Consider the following 26,952-nt stretch of genomic DNA (forward strand, 5'->3'; position numbering starts at 1 on the left):
CTTAAATTCCAAGAAAGCAACATATACAACTGCTTTGAGTAGTCCAGTGTATTTTAGATTAGATGATAAAATACTGTACTAAACCTTGATCCACAGTGGGTTGCCTGCTGTAAAGCCAGTTTGCTATCTATCAAAATAATCTTCCCTTTCAATCAGTCTAGCAGTATCCAATGCAAATGTTCAGTGGTGCTTTATGCAAAAGTGTTGTCCCAGTTCCGATGAAATGTCATTTTATTTTATTTTTTATTTTTTTATTTTTTGAAGAAAATGATTTGAGATACAGATACTAACTTTTGCAAGAATTAAGGCACTACTGTTATTCTTACTTCTACTGTTGAAATGTAGGCTGTGATGTGCTGTTTCTTTCTGTGCTCTAAATGAGTTTTTGGAAGGTTCCTAAAAAATTTTTTATCATAGTTTGTTAACCTTTAAAATAGCAAAACAATATACCTTCTATACTAGAGTTGTAAAATATATGTTGTAGTTTGAGTTGGACAGTATACATCTTATTGGGGGGAAAATACCATCGATTTTTTCTATTAATTTCTCGTCAGGTCAAGGCAAATTCTTCGGTTATGCCTGTGTACTGAGTTTGTATGTACCGAGTTTTCAGATAATGCTCCCAACTCATGTTTATCAATGACAGGAATGCTCAAGTATAGAAAGAAGATGCATTTCTTCTTGTCCCTTTTCAGAGCCAACTTATCAATCATCCTTCAGTTTTTGATTTCACTCAAGGAAGTGAAGGGTGATTCATGTCAAGCATTTGGGCTAGCTGTTTGCCAAAGTCATCTCAGAAATTGACACCCTGTCACTGCTAACCTAGAGACGTGTAGTAAATTCAATTCCTCTGTTGTTTTCTGTGAATAGTTTTTGACAAGACTTGTTTTGACTATTGCTCAGGAGAAAAGATTGATTTCCTTCACTACCAAGACCTATTTTGTTCGTTTTTAATATAGCCTTATACATTCAAAAAGCTCACAGAAGTGCAGAAACTATAAATCATAGGTTTTACTCTCCAGAACAGGTAAAAGAGAGGGCTTTTTCTCTCTATTGCCAGCAAATAACTTTATTAGAAAGATTATTATAGTCTATGGATTCTAAATGGATTTCATTTATTAAAATATAATAGGAAGCATTATTGCAAATAATTATTGCAGGTTGAACTTGACTAGCTGGGACAGTTAATTTGATTGATGACATTCAGTATAATGTTCATACCAGCAGAGTTTCATTGGAAAACTCTTGGTAATAAATGATGCAGAAAAATTAAATAATATAATATTTTTGCTATTTTTGCCTTGCGTACAGTCACTCATGCGCTCGTGACTTCTCGTCTAGACTACTGTAATGCTCTCTACATGGGACTGCCCTTGAAGTCCACTCGGAGACTCCAACTGGTGCAGAATGCAGCCAGGCGAGTTGTGCTGGGGGTTTCCCGATACTCCCATGTTACACCTTTGCTCCGCGAGCTGCATTGGCTGCCGGTTGCCCTCCGGGTGAGGTTCAAGGTGTTAGTGATGACTTACAAAGCCCTACATGGCATGGGTCCGGATTACCTACGGCAACACCTGTGGCCGGCGTCAACTTCCCTCCGTCCAGTGCGCTCCCACAGAGAGGGCCTCCTCAGGGTGCCTCCGATCAAAGAATGTCGATTGGTGGCCCCCAGGGGGAGAGCGTTCTCTGTGGGCGCGCCAGACCTATGGAACCGCTTGCCGGTTGAGCTCCGGACGGCCCCCGACCTTCGCTCCTTCCGGCGCGATCTCAAAACCTTCCTTTTTGAACAGTCCGGCCTGGCCTGATGGGATGGGGTTGGGTTTTATAAATCGGTCTTAACTTTTAATGTGTATTAATTTATTTACGGGCATTGCTGTTTAATTACTTTTTAATTTTTGTATCCTGTTTTTATTATGTATTGCCCTGTTCACCGCCCTGAGTCCTTCGGGAGAAGGGCAGTATACAAATTAAATTAATAAATAAATAAATATAACCTGAGAACAGTAAACTCTTAGCAATTTAGTTATGGACAATGGTTTTATCCCAGTTCTATTCATTTTCTGTTGCAGCCCAACAAACATTTCAGACAGCTGTTTCACTTTTTAAAATTATTTTTTAAATGGCAACAGCATCTTTTGGCTGAAATGAAAAGTGATGGTCCCATGATTTCTGTTACATAGAATAAAATTAAGTCATTAGACTCATACCTGACCTAAATGTATGTCTCTAATCCTAACTTTGGTTGAAGTATACCCAGATTTCAGTAATCACAATAAGTACAAAATATCTAAGAAATCTAAAATTTGTTTAAATTTGCTTTACTTAACACTTACAGAAAATAAAATCTATGGAGGACAGCGGAAATAGTTTTTAATTTGTATTATCATAGGCGATATCAAGCAAATTCCAAGAAATTAGAGGTTTTTGTATATCATAATATAATAATTACAGTTTTATGTACGTTTATTGTCATATTCTCTACCCCAAAGGTCATAATAAAACTTTTAATTTGATTGTGTCATAAATCTTTTAGTACCAAAAAAATGTTTCATTGTGTCATGTGTTTGGACAGTACCCAATACTTTCATTAATTGCACTTAGATATCATAATGTTTTTACTAAGGGTTTTGACTAAGTTTGACAATTGTTTCTTGTGGCCCTAACGTTCTTATTTGTTACCAGATTAAAACTGAGATTTCCAGTGGGGACGTGGGTGGTTATTTGTCTTAACTGATTTCTTATTGTATAAGATAGTTACAGAAGCTATAATAAGCATCCAGTGATACACAAGATGCTTCTGTACAACTTCAGGGGGTATGTAGCACCTTCAAATAGTAAGATGTGTGATCTGACTCTTGTATTTACGATTTGTATATGTATCACAAGGATGATATGCAAGCCTGTCTTAAGATATTAAAGTAAAAGCAATAAAAACAGGTTTCTGTAATGCATAAAGCTACCTATAATATAGTAGTGATATCAAGAAAAGAATATCATATAAGTATTTATGGTGATAGAAAAACAGATTTCTGACAGTCAATAAATATGTGACATTCAGGAAAAGTTTTGATATGCATCTGCTGTGGATCTTGGAATTTTTTTAGACTCTGCTTAATTTTCCAGCATCCTAGAAACTACAGGTAAAAGTACAAGTAAATTTCCTAGTAATTGAAGGATTCCTTTAAATGCAACTTTTAAATGTTTATACATCTATAAATTCATATTTCTTTATGATCATAAAGCCTTACATACTGTTTTAGTTGAATAGTATCTGATGTTGTTGAGAAGTAATTATCTAGATTAAACAGATATGTTTGCAAATTTATGCAAATATTATTTAATGTTTAATAAATATAGCACTTACTGTATAAACCTATTGAGAAAATTATTGAATCATTAACATTTGAAATACTTAAAATACTTTTCAAAACATATGCATATGTTTGCATATGCCACAGAAATTTAATTTTGGCCCTAAATGGAAATGAAAAAGCATATTAAATTCTTTTTTAAATGCCTCTGAAATTCATTTTTTTAATTTATAATTTTTAGAGATATTTGGCAGCAGCGTTATATTCATTGTCTTATTTTGCCTCAGCATTAAATCTTTATAGACTAGAAATAATACAGTTAAGTAATTTATCATATTTTAACAAAATTCTAATAGTTCATATGGGTGACGTAACCAATTTAACAAATAAAATTTTACTAGCAAGTTAAATTAATTTAGATTATATGTGTATCTTTATAGAATATACAATAAAAATATTCTTTTTTAAAAAACCCTGTAACTTACCATTCTAAATATGAAATTATATGTCTGTGTTGATAGTTAAATTTGTTGGATGAATATACAAAATTTTTGCTTTAGTCACATACAAAATATTTTTAAAACATTCCATATGAAACTCAAGTTACTTAAGTTGATGCTCTTGAATTTCAGATGACTTTCAGAAAACAAATCAGGAAGAATTACATACATTTTACTATAGAAAGTAATTTATCTTTGTGGTTTATGAATTGTGATCTAACCTGCTTTTGTTTTTAAAAATATATATTTTTATGATTTGTTAAAAGTCCTGAGGGGAGAGCAAAAAGAGCACAGTAATGGGAGACAGAAGCATCAGTTTTCCACTACACAATTTTCCTAATAATTTGACCAACACTGTATCTTGTTTCCTCTTAGTGAAGATTTAACAGCTAACATAACAGAGCTGATATACTTTATGTGTTCCCATAGGTTTTTTGTTGGGTTGTTCTTTCATTTTTTGTGTGTTTTATTTCATTTTTATTACCCTTCCCACCCACCCAAGAGTCCCAAAACAACTCTTGGCAGCTTACAACATAAAAAACAAACTTAATGAAAAGCATAAAATCAAAATAATCAGTCAAAGACACAGTAATGCCATCAGCATGGTGATGTCCACTTTCTCCCCAAATGCCCTCCAGAAAAACCAAATTGTTCATAGCTTCTGGAAGACCAACAAGGACTAGGACTAGCCTAATTTTTTTTCAATGATAGCTGGACCTTTATTGTAAACTCTTCGCATTATGTATAATTTGCCCTTTATTTGCCAAGATGTTCTAGTGTACGCTGACATGTAATGATATTCAAAGACTATTAGGTAGGACTGTGGAGTGCTTCAGAACCCACCCCCAAAATTCTGACTGCAGAGAATATCTGCATAGTATCTATTCATGGTGGGATCTAGGAGAACTCGCTGCAGCCGACCCACCCAGGCCAATTCATCACAGGACAATTCCACGCAGGATAACTTAAGAGAGGAACAAGTGAATTGCAGTGGGCTTTGTCTTGCTTTAGGTTTGAATCTTCTCAAGTTCAAAGTCCTTGAGGTTGGAGAGCTACAATTCTACTTGTCCCTCTCTTGGGTTATCCTATGGCAAGTCAGCCACAGCAAGTTGTCAGCCGGGGCAAGTCAGCCACAGGAAATTGCCCCACTCCAATCCAAGACACATATGTGTCTTCCTGAGATCATACAACAGTAGTATCCATGCTCCTGCACACTCCCAAGCGCTCTTGAGAGACAGAATCCAAGGTGCTATATAGCGTTGGTTTTTAGACAAAATCAAAGAGGCCACACCAATTGTGTTTCTTTGAATTGTTGACCTCATAGTTATAGGAATTCACTTCTTATCACAAACTGCATTTCAGATTTCACTCACGTTCAGAAGCAGGAGGTCTTGCTCTGCATTTTTGAAGGGGGAAAAAACTTGTAGACTTCATCGAAGGCTCACTGCATACTAGTTTTTAAGTCTTAAGTTGTCTAGATTTTGCAGCCAATTCACATGGAAAGGTGTTTCATTTCTGTCTTTATTTTCTAGTGTTTCAAATAAAAACAATGTTATGTAATGTGTGTGCTTTTAATTATGTCACACTAATATAACTGTTGTCCTGGTTTACTTTTCTTTTCCAGAAATACCTCAGAGACTTCTTTGATGCAATGCTTAATTCTCCGTCCTCTCCACTATATGTAAATAAAGAGGGCTTGATCCTGTCCAAACATGACATTTGTGAATTCTCTTCATTCTTTAAGAAAGGTGTATTTGACTACAGCAGCTATGGCACCGGTTAATGATTGGGAACCTCACTTCCTATTGGAAAAATAAATTCACCTGTCTTTCGGTGTGCTGCCCAATCTCACAAAATAAAAAAGGTGAGGAAAAGCTGGATAACTTGCACAAATATTACTTGTCAAATCAACCTTTTCCATGTAAAACGTAGCTCGTTTTCTGCCAGAGGAAATGAAAACAGTTTTGCTACTACATGTTGGTTGAAGAAATAGCTGATGAAAACTTCTGAGGCTCTTTGGATCCCCTCAGCAGCTAACGTTCCTTATACATGTTCTCAGACCCTTTGTTGTAGCTTTCTTTTTCTACTTGACTCTGTTCTTAGCAAGCAACTTTTTCCTGAAGTAGGTTTCTTGGAGTAAACAAATTATTCCATATTTTTTGTATTAGGTTAATGGACTGGTACTGTGAATTGCACGTTATCTTTTTGATCATACTACTTTCATCTTTGGTATATTAGTGGAAATTTGAACATTGACAAAATATATACGCACAGACTTAAAATCCTGAAGTCTTCCGCACCAAGCTAAACAGAATCATTTGCTGAACAATTGAAGTAAATGAGATTAAGCTTCTTTTCACCTTTTTTGATTATATAGACTGTTACTATGTGTTATGTTTCCAATAAGTTCCTGGCTGCACCTTTACAAAAGGCAAGTGGGTGTTATGATTTTCGAAAACAATTTCCCCCATAAATGTGTAACCATTTCTCATTAGCTGATTCTTTGTTGCAAAATATGAATTACATTTTAAAGTGCTTTAAAAGTACTCAGGACTTATTTAAGATAGGACATTTAGAAAGGCAGCTTCATTCATTTTGCAGAAATATAAATTGAAAAATGCTGTGATGTACAATAGCGACAATAATAAAAGACTGAGAAAAGCAAATCATTTTGATTCTAACTTGTTTTGAGGACTGTTATACCCATTGGAGAACACTTTCATGGAGTACAGAGCAGAGGTTAATGAATTGTAGGTGTTAAGCAACAAGCCTCTAGGTTTTATATTCCGGAGAAGTTAATCTTGATTGTATTAATTATTTTTCTGCTTTATGTTAATGGACATTTATTCCAGAGATGTATAAACAGTAATCATAGGATTTCTCTTCAAAGAGGTTTCAAAAATGCCGTGTTTTAAAAGCTGATCTGAGTGAGTCAACAGGATGACTTCTCTTAAGGCAAAGCCACTGTATTATAACAGAATAATTATTAATTTTTGTATATGATGAAGATATTGCGTTCAACAGCTTTGGGGGCACTTCTCCACACTTCCAGGAGGCACCACTCCATCCATTCTCCCCAGCCAGCACTCCTACCATGTGCCTTCCTCAGCCCACGTAGCACCTCTGTGAAACCCTTCCTGATTCACGTCACCACTATCCCGTGTACCATCCTTGACCTACACACTCCCGAGCACTCCCTGACATCCTTGCATACTCCTGATTACTCCCAGGCACCTCTTGAGCACTCCCAGGCATCCTTCCTAACTCAAACCACCATCCCACATGCTATCCTCAACCAGCATAGCACCTCTTACACACCCCTGGGACCCCCATTCATTCTTCTTGACCACCACCTCCACAACTCTACCAAGCTGTACAGAACTGTACTTGTTGTGCATCTCCAGGCACACTTCCCAACCTAGGTCAGAAGTCACTCTTGCTTCCACTGCATTTTGCCCACTCATGGTCATTCTGTTTCTCTGTTTAGATAAGGAAGTGACCCAACCGGGCACAAGTTGTCTAATTAACTCACTAAAAATGTGTGTAAGAAATTCCCCTTCCAGAGTCAATCCCACTCCTTTTTTTTTAATTGAAAAGTTTTACAGTACATTTTAAGCATAAACTCCTTCCCTCCTCTCCCCCCCACTTCCCCTCCCTCCCCCCCCCGACTTCCCAGAGCTGAATACAGGGTATTGCCTCTAACAAACTTAAGCTAAAATATGCTAACCAACTATAAATACACTTTAAATCCTATCACACAATCCCACTCCTTAATTCTACAAACCTTTTAAAATATCTTCTGAATTGGACAGATCTGAGATGATAATATTGTGAGACAGACAAATTGGGAAGGGGGAGAGCTTATGAGAAATGTACATGACATATTAACTGGTATTATCTTGTAATGTAAGCTTTTCATGGGTAAGTGGATCAAAATTATATGTGTGACATAACGTTATATACATCTTGCAACATTAAGTGCACATTTTAAAGCTGATGCCCACAGAAACAGGGATCTCAATACTTATCAAGATTTCAGTGGGGTCAGATAACATACTGTATCTTTCATTTATCAACATTCAAAGTTCCTTATATCAGTAACTAAGGTTAACATGAGTACCCAATGATAAAACTGAACACTTGGAAAGGTAAGCCATCTTTCTCAACAGTTAGTTGTAATTGTACAAAAATGTCCTTGAAAAAAAAATCCAGTACTCTTTTCTAAAAAAGAATATAAATGAATAAACACAGAAAGACATCTACAGTGGCAATTATATCCTCGTCCCGTTTGTCTAGGCATCCATATCTCTGTGGTAGGTGCATCAGTATTGCACCAATACTTAAAAAGGGGTGGGATTTGTATCACAAAACTCCGGTCACCGTCTTGGCACGTTTGACAGCATACCACCACATAAATTCAGCTGGGCCTCTCCAGTGTAAATCCACTTGCACGATAGATAAGAAACCCGACTTACAATTGATTAAATAAGAATAGGAATATAGATTTCTGATCTATTTATAAATGTTACATTCTGGCATCTGCTGTAATTCTATTAATATTTTCAAAAGTTCTGCTTGGCAACTAATTCTAGGTACTAATGGCTGGTGGTCACTGTCATGAAGCTACTTCATAATAATGGGATATAAGTGCATGCAAATACAAGCATATTATTTTAAAAGATGTACGTTTTACTGGATTTACTTACTGAGTGACACTTGCTCCAGTTGAGAGTCCCAGAGCCACTTCTGCTAGAAGAAGAATGTTGGTGTGGAAGTGATGCTTTCCAGAAAACAAAAATGAGCTTTTTTATACACATGTAGCCATTTTTTCCATGGTAAATTGAGCTTTTGTAATTTTCCAATGCAACTAATGTCTTAAGGTTGGAGCCTCGCTGAGAATGTGGTTATAAAATGTGTATTAAACTATTTGAAAGAGTAAATTCTGTATATTTTTAAAAGCTTCAGCTATAAACTTTTGAACATTTTAATTAACATTTGTATTAACAAAGCAGAAGAAAAAAGCTATTTTCACAGCTTTATTTGAAACAATAAAAAGCACTGTCTATGAAATTGTACTGGATCTATGCTGCTGATGCTTTTCTTTTTGTTTCTTATAACCTCATAACTTTCTTCACTTCATAAACACCTTCATTTTTTCCCCAAAGAAATTTGCTGATATTTGCTAAAAATATTATCCTCCAGCGGTCTCACTTGTAATTCACATGCAAAGAATCTTCAGACTTATTACTTTGCAGAGCTTTTGCTATGACTTCTATTTATTTATTTAATTTATTACATTTACATTTCACCAAACTTCTACCTTTCCAGTTTTTCCTAGTCTCTTAAGTTTCTATATTTTGGTACATCTATACTGTTTGATACGAATTCCTTAACTTATGACCCTGTGCGTTCCCACAGAGAGGGCCTCCTCAGGGTGCCTCCGGTCAGAGAATGCCGGCTGGTGGCCCCCAAGGGGAGGGCCTTCTCTGTGGGCGCCCCGGCTCTGTGGAATCAACTGCCAGTTGAGCTCCGGATGGCACCGGATCTCCGCTCCTTCCGGCGCGGGTTAAAGACCCATTTGTTTGAACAAGCTGGCCTGGCCTGATGGGGAGTTAACTAGGGTTTTAATATTTGTATATTTTTACTGTTTTATTGGGCAATAATTTAATTCTTTTTTAACTTTTGTATTTTTGTAGTTTTATTACATGCCCTGTTCACCGCCCTGAGTCCTTCGGGAGAAGGGCGGTATAAAAATTTAATAAACTATAAACTATGACCCCATTTGAGCTCAGGTGCAATAGTTGCTAAGTGATTTTTGCATCATTTTACGACCTTTCTTGCCACAGTTATTAAATGAATCAGTGCAGTTGTTAAGTTAGTAATATGGTTGTTAAATGAATCTGGCTTCCCCGTTGACTTGCTTCTCAGAAGGTCACAAAAGGTGAACATATGACTTCGAGACACTGCAACCATCATAAATATGAGACAGTTGCCAAAAATATCTGAATTTCGATCACATGATCCTGGAGGATGCTGGAACAGTTGTAAGTTTGAAAAACAGTCATAAGTCAGTCCTATTGTAACTTTTAACAGTTGCTAAATGAATTGTTCTAAGTCAAGGACTACCTTTGGTTTGGTTTGGTTTGGTTTGGTTTGGTTTGGTTTGGTTTGGTTTTGTATCTAACAGTGCCTACAACACTGGATAATTTGCAATTGCTTTTGATCCTAATTCATTTTACTCAGGTGCCTTAATTTTAATTTTTCCATTTACACTGATGAAAGTCTGCATCTGATCAACTGCCAACTGTTCAACAGAGCAAGGGAATGGCCTGTAATTCCTATTACTTTCTGATTAGCATTTCCTCTATAATTTTTGAAATTGCTGTTGCATAGAACTTACTCCAAGCCAAAGGCTGAATCTTGTCTCTTAATTATATTCTGCTTTGTAAAGAAGTTGTAGATTTGGATGGGTTTTTTTCTGCTATAAGATTTGAGAACCTGTTTTTGGAACACTATTATTATTTTTGTTGGTTGCCCAATCAACCAGAAGTTTAGATTGGATTTGCCATTTTTATCCACTATTAGTTCCCAAGGACTTGGAACAGGCAGACGGTGTTTGATGGTATTAAAGGTGTTGTCTCAGGATGTAAGTTCCAAATAAAGCTGCATTTTGTAATTGACTGATGGTGAGTTTGTCAATGCCAGTGGTGTTCAAGTAGTGCTCCAGATGTTTCGGAATTTCACTCAAGGTACCTAAGAGCTCTGATGGTGCAGTGGTTAGAATGCAGTATTGCAGGCTACTTCTGTGAACTGCCGGCTGCCAGCAGTTTGGCAGTTTGAGTCTCACTGGCTTAAGGTTGACTCAGCCTTCCATCCTTCCGAGGTCGGTGAAATGAGGACCCAGATTGTTGCAGGCAGTTTGCTGACTCTGTAAACAGCTTAGGGAGCACTATGAAGCAGTACATAAATGCTATTGCTATTAGTATTGGTATTGGCATTCCTTTGCCATAATTGTTCTATTTCTCCTTATCTGGAGAAGTCCCTGCACACACACACACACACACACACACACACACACACACACACACACACATATATATATATATATATATGATTTGAGAAGTGGTTTGTTATTTTTATTCTCCCTAGGGCTGAGAGAGAGAGTGACTGGCTCAAGGTCACCCAGCTGGCTTTGTAGCTAAAATGGGTTTAAAACTCACTCTCCTGGTTTCTAGCCTGATGCCTCAATCACTGGCATCAGTGATCAACCAAACTGGCATAATGCTGCTATTAATGCCATGCAGTATATGAAATACGGAAAGCTAAACCTGCAGATGAGACATAAATCTTATTTTATTTGCTTTCTGTCTAATCTTCTGCTATGATACCTGCTACAATCCATAGATTTTTTTCCCAGATGTTCACAACCAGCTATATCCCAACATTACATAAAATAAATTTTGCCCAATTTTGCTTTCTTTCTGCACAGAATTTGAATCAAAGGCTTAATGAGTATAGTTGGGTGATCTTGTATTTTCATACTTAAATTTTGTACCTTGGCATCCCTGATAATAACATTCCAATGTTTTCTTTTGCAAATCTCTTAATACTCAGTATTCCAGCAGATTTTGTATATATTTCCTGTATCATTGTTTGAATATCTTTGCCATGTATTGAAGTTTACAGCATATGCATACGAATGCTTACACAAGTGCACACACATTTTTTTTTCTTTAATTGCTTGTTATCTTTAAATTTTTGTCATTAATTTCTATGTCCTCAATACCAAATCTCCACTTTAAATGCTGAAATCTCTGTACTATCATCCCTAATTCAACCGGATAAAAAGGCTCCTTATCGTTTCAGAAGAAGGGACGTGGTGGCTCAGCGGGTTAGGACGCTGAGCTTGTCGATCAGAAGGTGGGCAGTTTGGCGGGTCGAATCCCGAGTGCCGCGTAACAGAGTGAGCGCCTGTTACTCGTCCCAGCTTCTGCCAACCTAGCAGTTCGAAAGCACGTAAAAATGCAAGTAGAAAAATAGGGACCACCACGGTGGGAAGGTAACAGCGTTCCATGCGCCTTTGGCATCTAGTCATGCCAGCCACATGACCACGGAGACGTCCTCAGACAAGCGCTGGCTCTTCGGCTTTGAAACGGAGATGAGCACCGGCCCCGAGAGTCGGAAACGACTAGCACGCATGTGCGGGGGAACCTTTACCTTTACCTTTATCGTTTCAGATAAACAAGGTCAAGAAGCAGGTACAGCAGGGATTCTCTTTGTTGCTGTAGGGTAGAATAAAAGCATTTTGAAAGTTTCTCTCGGCTCCATCTTATACCAAACAAAATACAAGACTGTGCTTCCCCCCCCCTTTTTTTTTTCTCCCTCACTTCTCAATGTGGGAGCTTCATTATAGCTCCAGGTGGGATGCATGCAGGAAAACAGCATTTTTAGCATATAATGCGAATATTGCGTTTTGAGCTAGAAATGGAAGATGAAAGTTAGTTCTAGTGAGGGCCTGTACAAAACTCTTAATACAGAAATTAAATAACAGGATTATTTAGCTAGTCTTTCATCCAGATAAGGTTTGGAAGCCCAGCACCACTTCCTGATGAGATTCCTTATTTTGCAAGGATAAGGAATACCATTTCCTAGAAAGCTTTAATCTTTGTTGCTTCTACTATTTTGTGATTTAATAACTGCATTTGACTGCAAATTTTAATTGCGTTAAAATTTTATGTAATGTTAGTATGTTATAAGCTTCCCTAATAAAGTCTAACTTTGAATGGTAGTGTATAAAGGTAAAGGTTCCCCCGCACATGCGTGCTAGTCGTTTCCAACTCTAGGGGCCGGTGCTCATCTCCATTTCAAAGCCAAAGAGCCAGCGTTTGTCCGAGGACGTCTCCGTGGTCATGTGGCCGGCATGACTAGATGCCAAAGGCGCACGGAATGCTGTTACCTTCCCACCGTAGTGGTTCCTATTTTTCTACTTGCATTTTTACGTGCTTTCGAACTGCTAGGTTGGCAGAAGCTGGGACGAGTAACAGGCGCTCACTCTTACGCACTCGGGATTGGACCCACCAAACTGCCAACCTTCTGATCGACAAGTTCAGCATCCTAACCCACTGAGCCACCGCGTCCCTATGGTAGTATATATACATTCTCATAAATAAAACTAATTACTGATCTAATCACTGATTTCCTCTACAGTTTTAGCCCATGATGTATGCAGGTCATGTTTTTTTCAGCCATGCCAAAGTCCAACTAAAAAAGGAATACATTCTGAGTTTTAATAAGATGCTTCATTTATTTCTTACCTTTGACAACTCAAGGAATAATGTATCAAGGATCTTTTCTCTTTGAAGCCATTGCAAAATAGATTTAAGTCACAGATTTAGATCACTGTAGGGTTAAATTGCATGGACTGTACTTGTTATTATACCATCTTGGGCCAGGTAGGATAAATGCTTAATAAGGTATCTCATAATCATCAGTACTGTAGAAATAGAATGGATTGAATATAAAATTAATTGTATATTAAAAAGACCCTCTGAAATTAATGTGCCCAGATATTTCTAGCTATTTCAATAAATCTATTTACATATTTATTAGATTTTTATCCCATCTTTATTATTTAGAAGTAATTCAAGGTGGCGAACATACTTAATACTCCTTTCTCCTATTTTCCCCACAATAACAAACCTGTGAGATGGGTTGGGCTGAGAGAAAATGACTGGCATGAAGTTACCTCCTCCCCAGCTTTCATGCCCAAGGATGGACAAGTACTCAAAGTTTCCTAGTTTTTGGGGCAATGCATTAACCGTTACACCAAACTAATATATTCTAAGAAAGACTAAACAGATTTGGTAGTACAAGATGTGTATAATTAAGATGTGATATGTTTATTATTGTATTAGTAGTTTTAATACAGGAAACAACTGAATGAAATGAAGTGGAAGTTGTGAAGTTTGGGGGTTTTTTAGCAGACACTAGAATACTTACCTAATATGCTATGTACTACACATTTTAAGTTCTAGTTAAAAACTAATTATATAGAGGATTAAATTGAGGTTTAGAGGAAATACGAAGACAGAATGAAGTAAATAAGAATTTGAAACTTCTAAAGAAGTACAAGTGAAAGATTTGAGGAGAAATTTAGAGTTGAAATAACAAGATTATTGAACTGAGGAGGAGAGTTGCAGAATCGAATGCATAAAATGACTGATAATTTAATTAGCGAGAATGTAGCAAAGGAAATAAATGTTTAATTTTTAAGAGTCCTAATGACAATCAAAATTTGGAAAAGCAGATCGGGAACATTTCGGAAACAAATTAACATGCAGTTAAGTATTTCTCAAAGACTGTGTCTAAATCCTCTGTGGTTTTATTTAATCTTGCAAAATCAGTTAAAATAACTCACTTCCCCATGAACTTATTATCACCTTGGATTCCTACAATTACACTTCATATCTGCATGATCTGCTCTTTAAATGTTTAATGAAATCATCACATCCTGTAACAGCAGTAGCAACGATAAAACCTGCTTCCTTTCCCACCCCATTTTTATTAAAACATGTTCCTAATAGGTTCTTTTTTAGAAACTCCCAAATAATGCAAACTTCATTCTGTCCCTTGGGTTCCTGTCTGCACATTCCTCCATCAACTTCAACACTGTTCTGGGTTTATTTTGTAAAAAAAAAAAAACTTCAGCTAAGCACTACTTGCAAACAATTCCCCCAACCGTTCATCAGATTTCTTGTTCGTATTTCAGCAATCCATAAATATATGCTAACATATTGCAAAACAAAGTGTAACATGGATGTGCATACTTATTGACTGTAGATGTAGCTACATCCATAATTCTGTCTCCAAAATCCCAGTAAATGATGGTGTTGAATAGGTGACATCATGTATTTATATGTAAATCTCTGGCCATTAATATGCTTTCATTCGAGCACTGTAAACTCTTGCCGACTGCCTGAATATATCAAGAAAACATAAAAATTGTTAACATTGTGGTTGCCTCGGCCTTGTCTCATGCATTGTTTTGTATAGTTATATTATTTTGGAACAACAGAATGTATACTTCTCTGGTTCCAAACAGCCTATAAATTCTTTATCTCCTTATTTTACAACTTCGGTAACTGTAACTATTGTTTCCCAAGACCTCCAATCAATCTTGGAAGTAAAATATCTCCCTGTGGAGGGGAGAAACATATGGCCCTGTTCCTGGATTCGACCTTCAGCTATCATTCATAATTGACTATGTTGGTTCTAGCAGAAGTTAGAACAGAACATTATTTGGAGACCCACATTGTTGTTGTTCTGTCAAATGGATATTTCTAGAGCCCCCCATCTATTGGTGTCAAGAACGTAAGCCTTTACTCATATCATTAACTTTCCACTGTACAGTTGCTGTTAATTTTTAATCAATTATCGCTTCCCTGGATTGTCAAAGATAATTGTGGTCCATATGTCTTTATTATTCTGGTTAAGCTAACCAATGTGTCTTTTTAGCTTGTCTTATTTCACTTTAAGAAATTCCTTACTTTTCATTATGATAGATCAGAGTTGTGAGGAGGTTTTTGTTTACATGGCAATGATTGCATAGACAAGCCTTTTATTTAAAATTTAAATAAAAATAATATGTTTTTTTAAAGTGTGCCCATAATACGTTCGTGTAAAGTCCTGGTGTTCTATAGAACGAAAGTTATTGCTACAGGACTGGCAGTACCATGGAGAAGGCTTTCCCCCATCTCACTACCAAGCAGTCTGGAAGCCATGCCTCAAAGAACAGGACCTATGGCTCTCCTAGATTTTTTCTCCTCCTATGGTAGGGCTGGTTTGCTAGGATTGGGGTTCTTTGCTGCTAGTTTAGGTATGAATTTTGTGTAGATCCAATTCCCCCCCCCCCCCCGTTCACTTCCAACTGTCTTCCTTTTTGCCCCCTCTAAATTTGAAACATCAATATTAGAGTATCACAGCCTATGGAACTCCTTGAGATCTGTTCTGAGTTCAGAAAAAGCCTTTCATGGACTGCAGAATCACAAGCTCAATACCAGAAGGGACAGATCCAGTTTATTATGGGCCCATTAAATATTTTGAGAAAGAGATTTACCCCAAATCACTGTAGCCAATTTTCATTTTCATTACAATATTTGCAGAAATCATTGAAGTCAGCCTGCAGGTTTTCAAAAGCAAGTGATTCCGTAAAATCCATTTACCACTTTTCAATTCAACTTCTGCATCAGACTGAATATACTAAATTAGGATTCAATTTACTGAAGTCTATGACACAAATTACCATTTATATAACTGTGAATTTGTCTCCAGGAGACAGCCATTTTCCTGGTGATAATTCTAGCCTTTTTGCATAAAGATTGCAATACCCAAGGTAAATTATTATTTTATCCAGCACTTTTTACCACAGATATACAAAGAGAGAATAAAGAGTATATGCAATTCTAATCATAATTTAAGTACGGGAACATTATTAACAGTAGTCTAAGCACATACATTCCCTCCCCCTTTGTAACTTGGAGTAATTACAGCATCTATCACTTTTGCTAGAATTAGAAGCTCCACTTCATTGGAGATTCTCTCCCCATACACTTCTAATACATTTTCGTGCTCAGAAATCAACACTTTAAATTAAAGAATTAAAAATTTAACAGTAGTTCGTTCCTGTGACAATGGAGAGAACAGTATGAAATCCTCTCCCACTTCCTATCCTATTACATAGACTGTAGCTTGTCTTCAAATTAAGACAAGACAAATTAAGACTCTAAAGGCAAAACTAGATTTTTCTCCCATTAGGTCAGAGAATGATTGCTTGTCATGAAATTAGAATAATGTACCGGTATTTTTAGCGCATTTCAAGATTTAACAAAAGTTTTTTTGTTTTTAAAATCCTGCAGAGCTCTTACATTCTTATAGTCAGTTTTTCTTTGTCGCCTGTGATGTTCTTTATTAATTCATGACATTTATATTGCATCTTTATATTACTTAAAATGTAGGGAGAAAATGAAGTTATCACAGAAGTTGTCTTGCAGCCAAATGCTGAAGCTGTACAGATCACCAAACCGTCCTTAATGGTCTTTCTGTATGTAGCTTGTTTATATGTAAGGACTGCTCATTAACAAGTAATAACTGATGCTGTTTTACTCAGCATCTGTTTATTTTCTTGTTTGAGAAAGTTATATGACATACTCATTTTAATATTAAAGCATCAAGCTTAAGTTATATATTTAAAAAGACAGTGATGTCATATAGTATGTAAATACATTTTGACTGATTAATGCCATCCATGGATCAATCTCCACTACATTAAAAATGTTGTTCATTAAAAAAAAACTTGCACTATGAGTTTGCTAAATTAAAAAAAAATGTCCTAAATTTCTTATGCCAAAAGAAACATGAAATTATGATGAACAGCAATATATATATTATATAAAGCTCATTATATAAGCCTAACAAATATATATAATTAACTCCACTCCCAAAGTTAAATAAATTTTTATTATTGCTCTGAATCATTGGGAAAATCACCATGTGATTAGGTTTTCTATCTGAATAATATTTTAAAACTGTATTATTTATGGGGTGTCCCATAAGGAATCCCATGCCAAAATTATTTCATTTAGGGCAATGTAAGACTTTTGATGCCTCCAAGATTGGTTTCTCTGAACCTGACAGGCCTCTTCATTCTTTGGTAAAAGTAAAATGGGTGAGGAAGCCAGAATGTGATAGTTAACGATACCCTCAAGAGAAGTTCCAACTGTATTCTGGTGAGACTATGTGATTTGTTGTTTTTCTTTTGCTACCTAGAGCAGAAGTTCTTAAACTGGTTTGCAGATCAATGAAACAAGCTGATCCTATCCTCTTCTGATCCAATTGTAAAAGTAGCAGTTCATTCTGACCTAAGATGGATCTGAAAATTCAGAGAAAGCTAGCGTAAACATCCACAAACACAATTAATTTTTAAAAAAATTTCAAACTATATGTCTGCCAAATTGCCTTTAATCAAAACGTCCATTCTGTCATCTTAACACAAGGCTTCAATTTTCTAGAGGCATGTTTGTAGAATTTTATGATAGTCAACTCCAGACAATTAAATCTTCAATATCTAATTCACAAGGTTTTCCACACCATTTCTTTCAGCTTTTTTTCTTACTAGACAATTCATTAACAAAGGAAATATGGAATAGTCATACCATGTTACGAGATTTGAATGCTATTGTTAACAGTACCCTTGAAGCATTTCAAAATGATAGAGGAATAAAGGAATTGTTGTGATTCTTATGAATAAAGAAAGATAATTTGGAGGGTATTTGAAGCAAGAGGCCAACCTACAGAGTAAATGGCAGTGTAATCCAACAATTTTGCAAAACCATCATTGGCTGATACTATTTGACAGCTCCCACGAGAAGGAATGTCTTCTGAAGGACTCGGGAGAAACCATTTTCCTAGCATGGATTCTGTTCTCTGAGTCATCTAGGAAACATTAAATTCATCTCTGTATGGCTGCAAAAGCTGGACCATAAGAAAGGCTGAGCGCCAAAGAATTGAGGCCTATGAACTATGGTGCTGGAGAAGACTCCTGCGAGTCCCTTGGGCTGCAAGGCGATCAAACCGGTCAGTCCTAGAGGAGATCAACCTGACTGCTCTTTAGAAGGCCAGAACCTGAAATTGAAACTCAAATACTTTGGCCACCTAATGAGAAGGAAGGACTCACTGGAGAAGAGCCTAATGCTGGGAAAGATTGAGGGCAATAGAAGAAAGGGATGACAGAGAATGGCTGGATGGAGTCACTGAAGCAGTAGGTGTGAGCTTAAATGGACTCCCGAAAATGGTAGAGGACAGGAAGGCCTGGAGGAACATTGTCCATGGGGTCGCGATGGGTCGGACACGACTTCGCAACTAACAACAACAACAAATTCATCTCTGCTTTTCAGAATAATCATTCTGATGTTTGGGGCTTCTACCTATAGCAGCAGTTGGGGATTTTCTGTGTTCCCCTCATCTTTTTTTTGACTCCCTTCTTGTATAATTTCTAGTCATTTTACTAATGTATTTCTGATTAAGTTCTGGCATTTGGCAGTTTCTCTCCAGTTTAATGTGATTTCAGCTATGTAGAGCAGAGGGATTTGTTTTTCCATTTCTAACTAAGAAACAGAACAAGTCTTACTGTGGAAAGGTCATTTAATATGGGTTTATGCCTTCCAAACGTCACACAAAGGCACCATTACAAGTTAGAGAAAGCCCTGGAGATTCAGAGAATGAACGCTCAGAGTCAGGAAATATCTCTTGTTTTTTTTATCTTACTGTATATCAGAGATGTACTGTGTACAACCTCACTTGCCATTAATTGGAACCAGCCATCAAACTGAAATTTGTAGTGTGCCTGAAGAGGAAAATACAGAAAGCATAATAAGATGTATTGGATATAAAGTAATTTAAAACTTCAGTTAAAAGAAATTGAAATTATTTTTTCCTCATGACTCCGCCTACATTTTGTACTGCAGGTCACTGAAAAAGCCTCAGTTTGAGAGGGGGAAAAAAGCATCCATGCACATTCTTGGTTTATATAATCCGTTAAGTTTATTTGGGGCTGTTTCTTCCCTCCCACCTTGTTTTGATTAATTCAAATGCAGAAAAATGGCATTTAAGCATTAAAAGCATTTTCATATCGAAGAGGTAGAAAGTAACCAATTTTAAATTTAAAAACTTTTTTTCCCCTCAGGAGAATAATTAAAACATTTAAAAATACATTCCTGCGTCAAAAAAGCATGGACACTGTAAATGAAGAAGGGATGCATCTACTTTTTTAGATTTATGTGGTTTTAAAGTAGATAATGGAGAAAGGGAAGATTCACAAAGAACGAATCCTGAAGAAAACTATGGATTTTTGGCTCAACAGAGATAGAATTCTTGAAGCACCTCTGGAGGACTTCCTACTGGGAAAGCATGGCCAATACCAAATGCTGGTGTTTTTATCTTTTAACATTTAATATACAAGTTACAGTATTGGTGCTTGTTATACAGGTTTATCTAACCCAGCTTACTCCACAAGTCCTGCTGTGCTGCTTCATTATAGTGGGTGTATTCCTGGGATGGGTGAGCAAAGAATATTGAGAGTATTTCCTAAGAGTATACATTCTCAGCAGAGTCACCCAAGGCATAAAACTGGCACCAATATTAGAAGATAGTGCAGGAAGATGCTGGAGACAGTGGACAATGGACAATGACAAAGACAATACAGATAGTGCTCGAATTATAACCATTTGTTTAGTGACCACTCAAATTTACAGCAGCCCCATGATCACGTGACCAAACTTTGGACACTTGGCAACTGGCATGTATTTATGAAGGTTGCAGTGTCCTGGATCACATGATCACCTTTTGCGACCTTTGGACAAGCAAAGTCAATGGACAAGTCAATTCACTGAGCAACTTAAACTATCCTATTTTGGACATACAGGTATTATCTGAAGAAAGTAAAAAGTAAAGTAGATGGGCCCAGCTACAGTGGCAATGAGTGCTCCATTAGAAGTCCTAAAAGACCAAGTTAAAGATAGATCATGATGCAGAAAATCTATGTGGTCACTAGCAGTTAACACTGACTTGATGGCACACAATCACTGTACATTTGGAACTGTTTGGTGTACGTCGGCCAGGCAATGCCGGCTGGCGACCCCCAAGGGGAGAGCCTTCTCTGTGGGCGCGCCGACCCTCTTGAATGAACTGCCTCCGAAGCTGCGGACGGCCCCTGACCTTTGGTCCTTCCGCCGTGACCTGAAAACCTGGTTATTTCAACAAGCGAGTCTGGACTGATTATGGTTTAAATTAGGCTTTTATTAGGTTAAATTGTCATGTATTTATCATATTTATTGTTTAATTCTCTTTTAATTTTTGTACTTTGTGTTTCTTAATTTTTTATTGTTGTGAGCCGCCCTGAGTCCTTAGGGAGAAGGGCGGCATATAAATTTAATCAATCAATCAAATCATAAATAAAAAAGCAAATACTTGAAAACATCGACATGAGTGTGGAATTTCTTCCTTCTCCAGTTTTGAAATCCTATCATAAAGAGGAAACAAATACAGCAAAATTATGTTTCCCTAAAGAGCTGCTAAGGTAGCTTTGGTTGGTAGAAGTTATTGGTTCTGTTGTTCATTCCCATGGGCAGCATGCCAGCATTATGATAAGGTCAAATTTTACAATTGGACTTGACCATATGGAAAGAGATTCTACATCTCGATTCTATATCATCTGGAATAGACCCAGGAAAAAAGAACCCTCTGGTGTAGAAGTTGCTTAGATCAAATTCCAATATTTCTTTTCTGTTTCTTTTTGATGAAAAAGGTCCTGAATAAATGCTAAAAATCACTTACCTGAAAAACTGCTTCCCCCCCCACCCCGTTCCATGGAAATCTCACTGCTGCATCCATCTTTTCCATGTTACAGTTACAAGTATAACATTTTGATTGGTTTGTCTACTGTTAATGGCACATAATTTATTTCTTACGTAAAACAGAACAAAAAAACCTAGTACGTACTTTTACAAATGTTGTATTTGTATTTGTATCTGTATTTATTAAATTTGTATACTGCCCTTCTCCCGAGGGACTCAGGGCGGTGAACAGGGCACATATAAATAAAAGATACAAAAATTAAAAAAGAATTAATTAATCTCCCAGATAAAACAGTAACAATATAAAAACCCAATTAAAAAACCCTAACTTCCCCCATCAGTCCAGGCCAGCTTGTTCAAATAAATGGGTCTTCAGACCGCGTCGGAAGGAGTGAAGGTCCAGTGCCGTCCGGAGCTCAACCGGCAACTGGTTTCATTAAGCCAGAGCGCCCACAGAGAAGGCCCTCCCCCTGGGGGCCACCAGCCAACATTCTCTGACCGGGGGCACCCTGAGGAGGCCCTCTCTGTGGGAACGCACAGGGCGGAGGAAAGTTGACGCCGGCAGCAGGTGGTCCCTGAGGTACTCCGGACCCATGCCATGTAGGGACTTAAAGACCATTACCAGAACCTGTTATTGACACCTTTTCTGTACAATGGATGGGAAAACCTAAAAATTAATAACTGAATATATTTTTGCACTACTAAGAGGTGGCTGTAAAATTGAAGGTGGGGAAAGTTGAAAATGCCTTTCACAGTAAAGTAAGCAACCTAATTACAGGTTGGGATTGATAGGATATTCTCTGCTGCAGGAAGGAAAAGGATCTTCAGAGGAAATATTGAGTTTGGTTATTTAATGTTTTGGTTCAGTCAATAAATAACTTTATGGAAGTATATTACAAATGCTAGCATTGCTGAACCAGGGCTCAGGGTTTTCCAAGCGAAATAGAATCTGATATGATCCTTGAGAAAGAAAAAGAATTAAGCTTTCTAAATTTTTGGTTGTATGTACTTCCTAATGGAGTTCATCACTGTAAGAGCTGTTCTTCCACATATGTTCTTAATTCTCGTTCCCTACAAGCTGACTTTGCAAATAGTCTCTTATCTGCCTATTATTCTTTCAGAAAGTGAGGTTGCTGAGGTTGCTCATTTGGACAACACTCTAGTTTTGAAAGTTTGGGGGGGTGGGGGCAAAATTTCCACCCTGAAAAAGTCAGCAGGCAGAAGAATGCACTCACTATGTTCCTGTCTAACTGATTAGAAGTATGCATGCAAGCAATTCATGGCAACAAGAGCAAAAGATTTGTGGTGGAGGAAGAGCGCAATGTTTGCTATCCATTATTCATCCAAGCTGACAGGCAGCCTCTTGAGATCAACACTGACAAGGAGGTCAAGGGAGAACTGGCACCTTAGATTTAACAGCTTCTTGCAACTATGAGTTTCTCAGCAGGCCAAATTGCCATCATTCTGCTGCCGAGCTCTGGGGCGTCCCAGCTTATGAGAAGATTTATTAGGTGGGTAAACATTTTTGTTCATCCCAATAGGCAGCACTGATCACTTAGCAGACTGGGATGGATTTAGCCTCCCTCTGCTAACATAATGATTTGGCTATCAGACAACTTCCCTGCTAAACAGTTGGAAGCTAATATCAACACATTCACTTTGTCTGAAGCCAGAGAAAGGAGGAAGCTAAGCATGCATGTTGCAATACCGTTTGATGTCTCAGAGGGTTCTCCTCTAGAGAAAATAAAGAGATGTCTATATTTCAGCTTCTGTCAGAGAAATGCAGAGACTCCTGTATAGTGTGGGAGTGAAAAAGAAAATAAAGCAAAGTGCTCTCACTTCACAGAATGTTGGACATTGAACGACGTTCTTCTTTACAACGAATGAAGCTACATGCACGTCATAGACATAGATCAATCAGAAGCAAGCTTCAGGAAGCAAGCATCCATATTGCATTTGATGTGCAATAAAGTTTGCCAAGTTGGACTCTGAGGATGCTTGCTTCTTGGAAGTCAGCCAGCTGAAGTACTAAAATAAACAAATTAAGACCTAATGAGTTTGTGGGTGATGGCAGATTTCAGTAGAAAGAATCTGGTTCAAACTCCATATCTCTACCACTAGACTTCCTTGTTCATGATCCTATCAATCAAATAGAATTTCGCTATATTCCTGGAGATTTCACAGGGAAAGTCAGCAACATATTTTTTTTAAAAAAAGCAGCAGGTTCAATTTCTGTGCAGCAGGTAAGAAGTGGGTATATAAATTTTTTGTGCTAAATACAACAAAGTGGACAATGAAAATAAGACATGAGGATAAGATATGAGCGCAATCTGCTGCAGCATCTGGCACCCCATTGATTGTCAGGGTTGATTACATATAATTTTATAATTTCACTATGATGGATGATCTATTTTTCAAGGGAGAAATGTTGCTTGCCTCTGTAAGGAACAAGACAAAACTGTTTATTCTGTCATCCTAAGACAATGAATGATACCCTGTTTCTTCCTTTTCCCAGCCTTAAAATTATGCCCTATCATTAATTTACGTTTGTAAATTGATTGTCATAACAAGATATGTAGTAAGACTATTTTTTTTTAAAAAAAATGCATTCGGTTTGTATAATTGCTCTCTTATCAATTATTTAAATTTGTCTTTTCCAAAAAACCAAAGGAATGCAAGATGAAACCATACATGGCATATTTTACTGTCTTTCAACTCATCTACACATGAAGCTTTTACACAATTACAGCTGAAGTCTTTCCCCTTCTGCATTGAGCATAAATATTGTACAAATACTCTTTTATTATTGTTTTAGCCATTCAGTCGTGTCCAACTCTTGGCAACATTGTAGGCAAGTGTTCTCCATGCTACCCTGTCAAGCACAGCTTTTTTCATTTGTTGGATGTTCATCTTTGCATCTTTGCTTGATGTTATCAAGCCAGCATATTCTTTGCTTCCCCCTTCTTCTTGTTCCACTAACCATTCTTAGCATCAGTGACTTCTCCAATGAATTTGCACACATGACACGGCCAAAGTAAATCCTATGTAATCTTGTAATTTTGGCTTCTAATGTCTGTACAATTCAGCACCTCTTGACATTGTCCATGATATATGAGATAATTTATTATTATTATTATTATTATTATTATTATTATTATTATTATTATTATTATTATTATTATTATTAATTGAATTTCTATACCGCCCTTCTCCGAAAGGACTCAGGGCGGTGTACAGGGCAATAAAATACAACGTACAAAAGTTAAAATTAAAATTAAATTAATTTAGCCCTAACAATAAATAGTTAAAAATAAACCCAAACCCTTAGTCCAGGCCGGCCTGTTCAAACAACCAGGTCTTCAGATCACGGCGGAAAGAGCGAAGGTCGGGAGCCATCTGGAGCTCAACAGGCAATTGATTCCAAAGGGCTGGCGCGCCCACAGAGAATGCTCTCCCCCTGGGGGCCGCCAGCTGGCAGTCCCTGACCGACGGCACCCTGAGGAGGCCCTCTCTGTGGGAGCGCACAGGACGAAGGGAAGTTGACGTGGGCAGCAGGTGTTCCTGTAAGTAATCCGGACCCATGCCATTTAGGGCTTTATAGGTCATCACCAGCACCTTGAATCTCACCCAGAGGGCAACTGGAAGCCAATGCAGCTTGCGGAGAAGAGGTGTTACATGGGAGTATCAGGAAACCCCCATCACAACTCGCGTGGCCGCATTCTGCACAAGTTGAAGCCTCCGAGTGGTCCTCAAGGGCAGCCCCATGTAGAGAGCATTGTGATATTTACAAATATTTAACAACAGAAAGGCTGGACATCATCATGGCTGGAAAGGGCTACTGAACTTTAGAACTGATGTGCAAATTTGAACTATTTCAAATTCAAAAGATCCTGAGTTCTAAAGAGTTGCTTCACATTTGAAAAATAGCTTATGCAGAGCAGCTGTAAAATAAATAAATTATTCTAGACAGGGGTGCCCACAGAAGGGGTTTAGAAATGGCATACCTCTTTACTTCTGAGATACAATCTTTGATTCAGCCCTGTTCTGGATTGAATCATCATTTCTAGACAGTGTCACAAACTGCTGTGGCAGCATTTCCATAGCAGGTGTTCTCCATCCCAGATACTTACCTGTTTATAGCAATTTTCTATTGCTAAACATTAAACCAAATTGGAACCAATGGGAGTCATGCCTGCCATTATAGAACTGTAATCTGAAAGTGATGAATTCTTGATTAAATTGTGTCTCTGCATTTTCTTCCATGCCATAAAAAGAATCCCTCGGGTCTTTATCCAGCAGTTTTCTTGGCAGCATTAAGGGAGTCATTTACTGTTGTTTTCTTCTAGGATGTTTCCCAACTTCCCAGTCTAGCAGAGAAGCCATCCAGAACCAGAAGCAGAAGCAGTCCTCCTTAGTTTTTGAGGTACTGTCGCTTGCTGAGGCCTTTCATGCTGTACTACTGTATTGCCCTGTTCTGAAGGACAATAAATTAATGTTTAGATAGTCTAAAGCAGGGGTGTCAAACTCAATTTCATGGAGGGCCGCATCAGCATTGCAGTTGCCCTCAAGGGGCCGGGTGGGTGTGGCCTGGGTAGGCGTGGCCTGCTGGGTGGGTGTGGCTAGAGTGCGTGTGGCCTACTGGGTGGGCGTGGCCAGCTCTACATCGTTGGCATCCAGGGTGCCTATGGGGGCCTGGGCAGGAGTGGGACAGATCTGAGGGTCTCTGGCAGAAGGAGGGTCTCTGGGCCAGGGCCAAGGCAGTGGGGCCCGTTCCCTCACTGTTTCCAGGATGGCTTCGCAGGCCGCATGAAACCACTTCGTGGGCCGGATCCGGCCCCCGGGCCTTGTGTTTGACATGTCTGGTCTAAAGGAAGAGATGGTGTTCATACACTGCATTTTTTTCTAATACTATTTTTATTTTGTTTGTTTTCTAATTAAATACATCGATATTGTTCCTTCAGTCTATATAAAAATACAAACAAGTTTTAAGAATACAAACAATAAAACTGGTACTATAGGCAATCCTTTGTTGTGTTATTTAGGCTCATGTAAGACACTGAGAATTGATCATTTTGCTAGAAGTCTAAGTTAATAGCAAAGTTATATTCCTTTGCTAGCTATAATGACCAATTGGACTATTCCTTCCCTGTTTCTACATTCAGCCAAATCTTTTAAACGCCCTTTGATCTGTGGTATGTTATGCATTGTCATGGGCATAAAGGAAAATTACTCCCGTATGGCCTGGAGAATCTACCCTGGCTTATATTGTATTAATAATTGAAACGTTTGGCATTGCTTTACATGTTTGCTAATACTTTCATCTCTTTAGCCACAGCTGTTATAAGTAAAGGTGTGGCAACCTTCTAGAATCTTTGCAAAATATAGTATTGTAAGCTTTGCAATACTACAGACACAAAGTATACCATATCATTTGTAGTTCTCCAGATACCTGCTAGATGGCAGCAGAGGGTGGAATTTTACACACTCACTTTGTTTTTACATAGCAATTGTCCAGATTTTATCAGCCCAAACAGGGTATGCCTACTGCCATTCTTAACTGGTGGTTTATGACATCTGGTAGGTGGTCCACCAAATCCTCCACACATTTTCACTAGTCAACTCACCGGGCTGGAAGTCTCCTGCCAACTCAGCCCCAGGCTTTTCATGCTTACTGTTAGGTGGTTCATGAACATGGGTCATTGGTTGAAAACTAGTTCAATGAAGTATTCAATGATA

The 26,952-nt window shown here is 37.7% G+C and overlaps 1 protein-coding gene across 4 annotated transcripts in view; it reads left to right on the top strand.

Annotated features, from left to right (window-relative positions):
• KIF16B (kinesin family member 16B) overlaps nucleotides 1–25,722 on the top strand; it is a 186,234-nt gene extending 160,512 nt beyond the window's left edge. Inside the window, exon 26 of one of the 4 annotated variants that reach the window (XM_083369426.1) lies at nucleotides 5,433–7,435. In XM_083369426.1, the coding sequence (XP_083225552.1) occupies nucleotides 5,433–5,591 (159 nt within the window). In that variant the 3' untranslated portion in view covers nucleotides 5,592–7,435. Of the gene's footprint in view, nucleotides 1–5,432; nucleotides 7,436–25,562 lie in introns of those variants that run through there. The other 3 variants (XM_083369427.1, XM_083369424.1, XM_083369428.1) reach the window with 3 other exon arrangements.
• Nucleotides 25,723–26,952: the final 1,230 nt, after the last annotated feature.

This window comes from Vipera ursinii (assembly GCF_947247035.1).
Source record: "Vipera ursinii genome assembly, chromosome: 1".
NCBI classification, from domain to species: Eukaryota; Metazoa; Chordata; class Lepidosauria; order Squamata; family Viperidae; genus Vipera; species Vipera ursinii.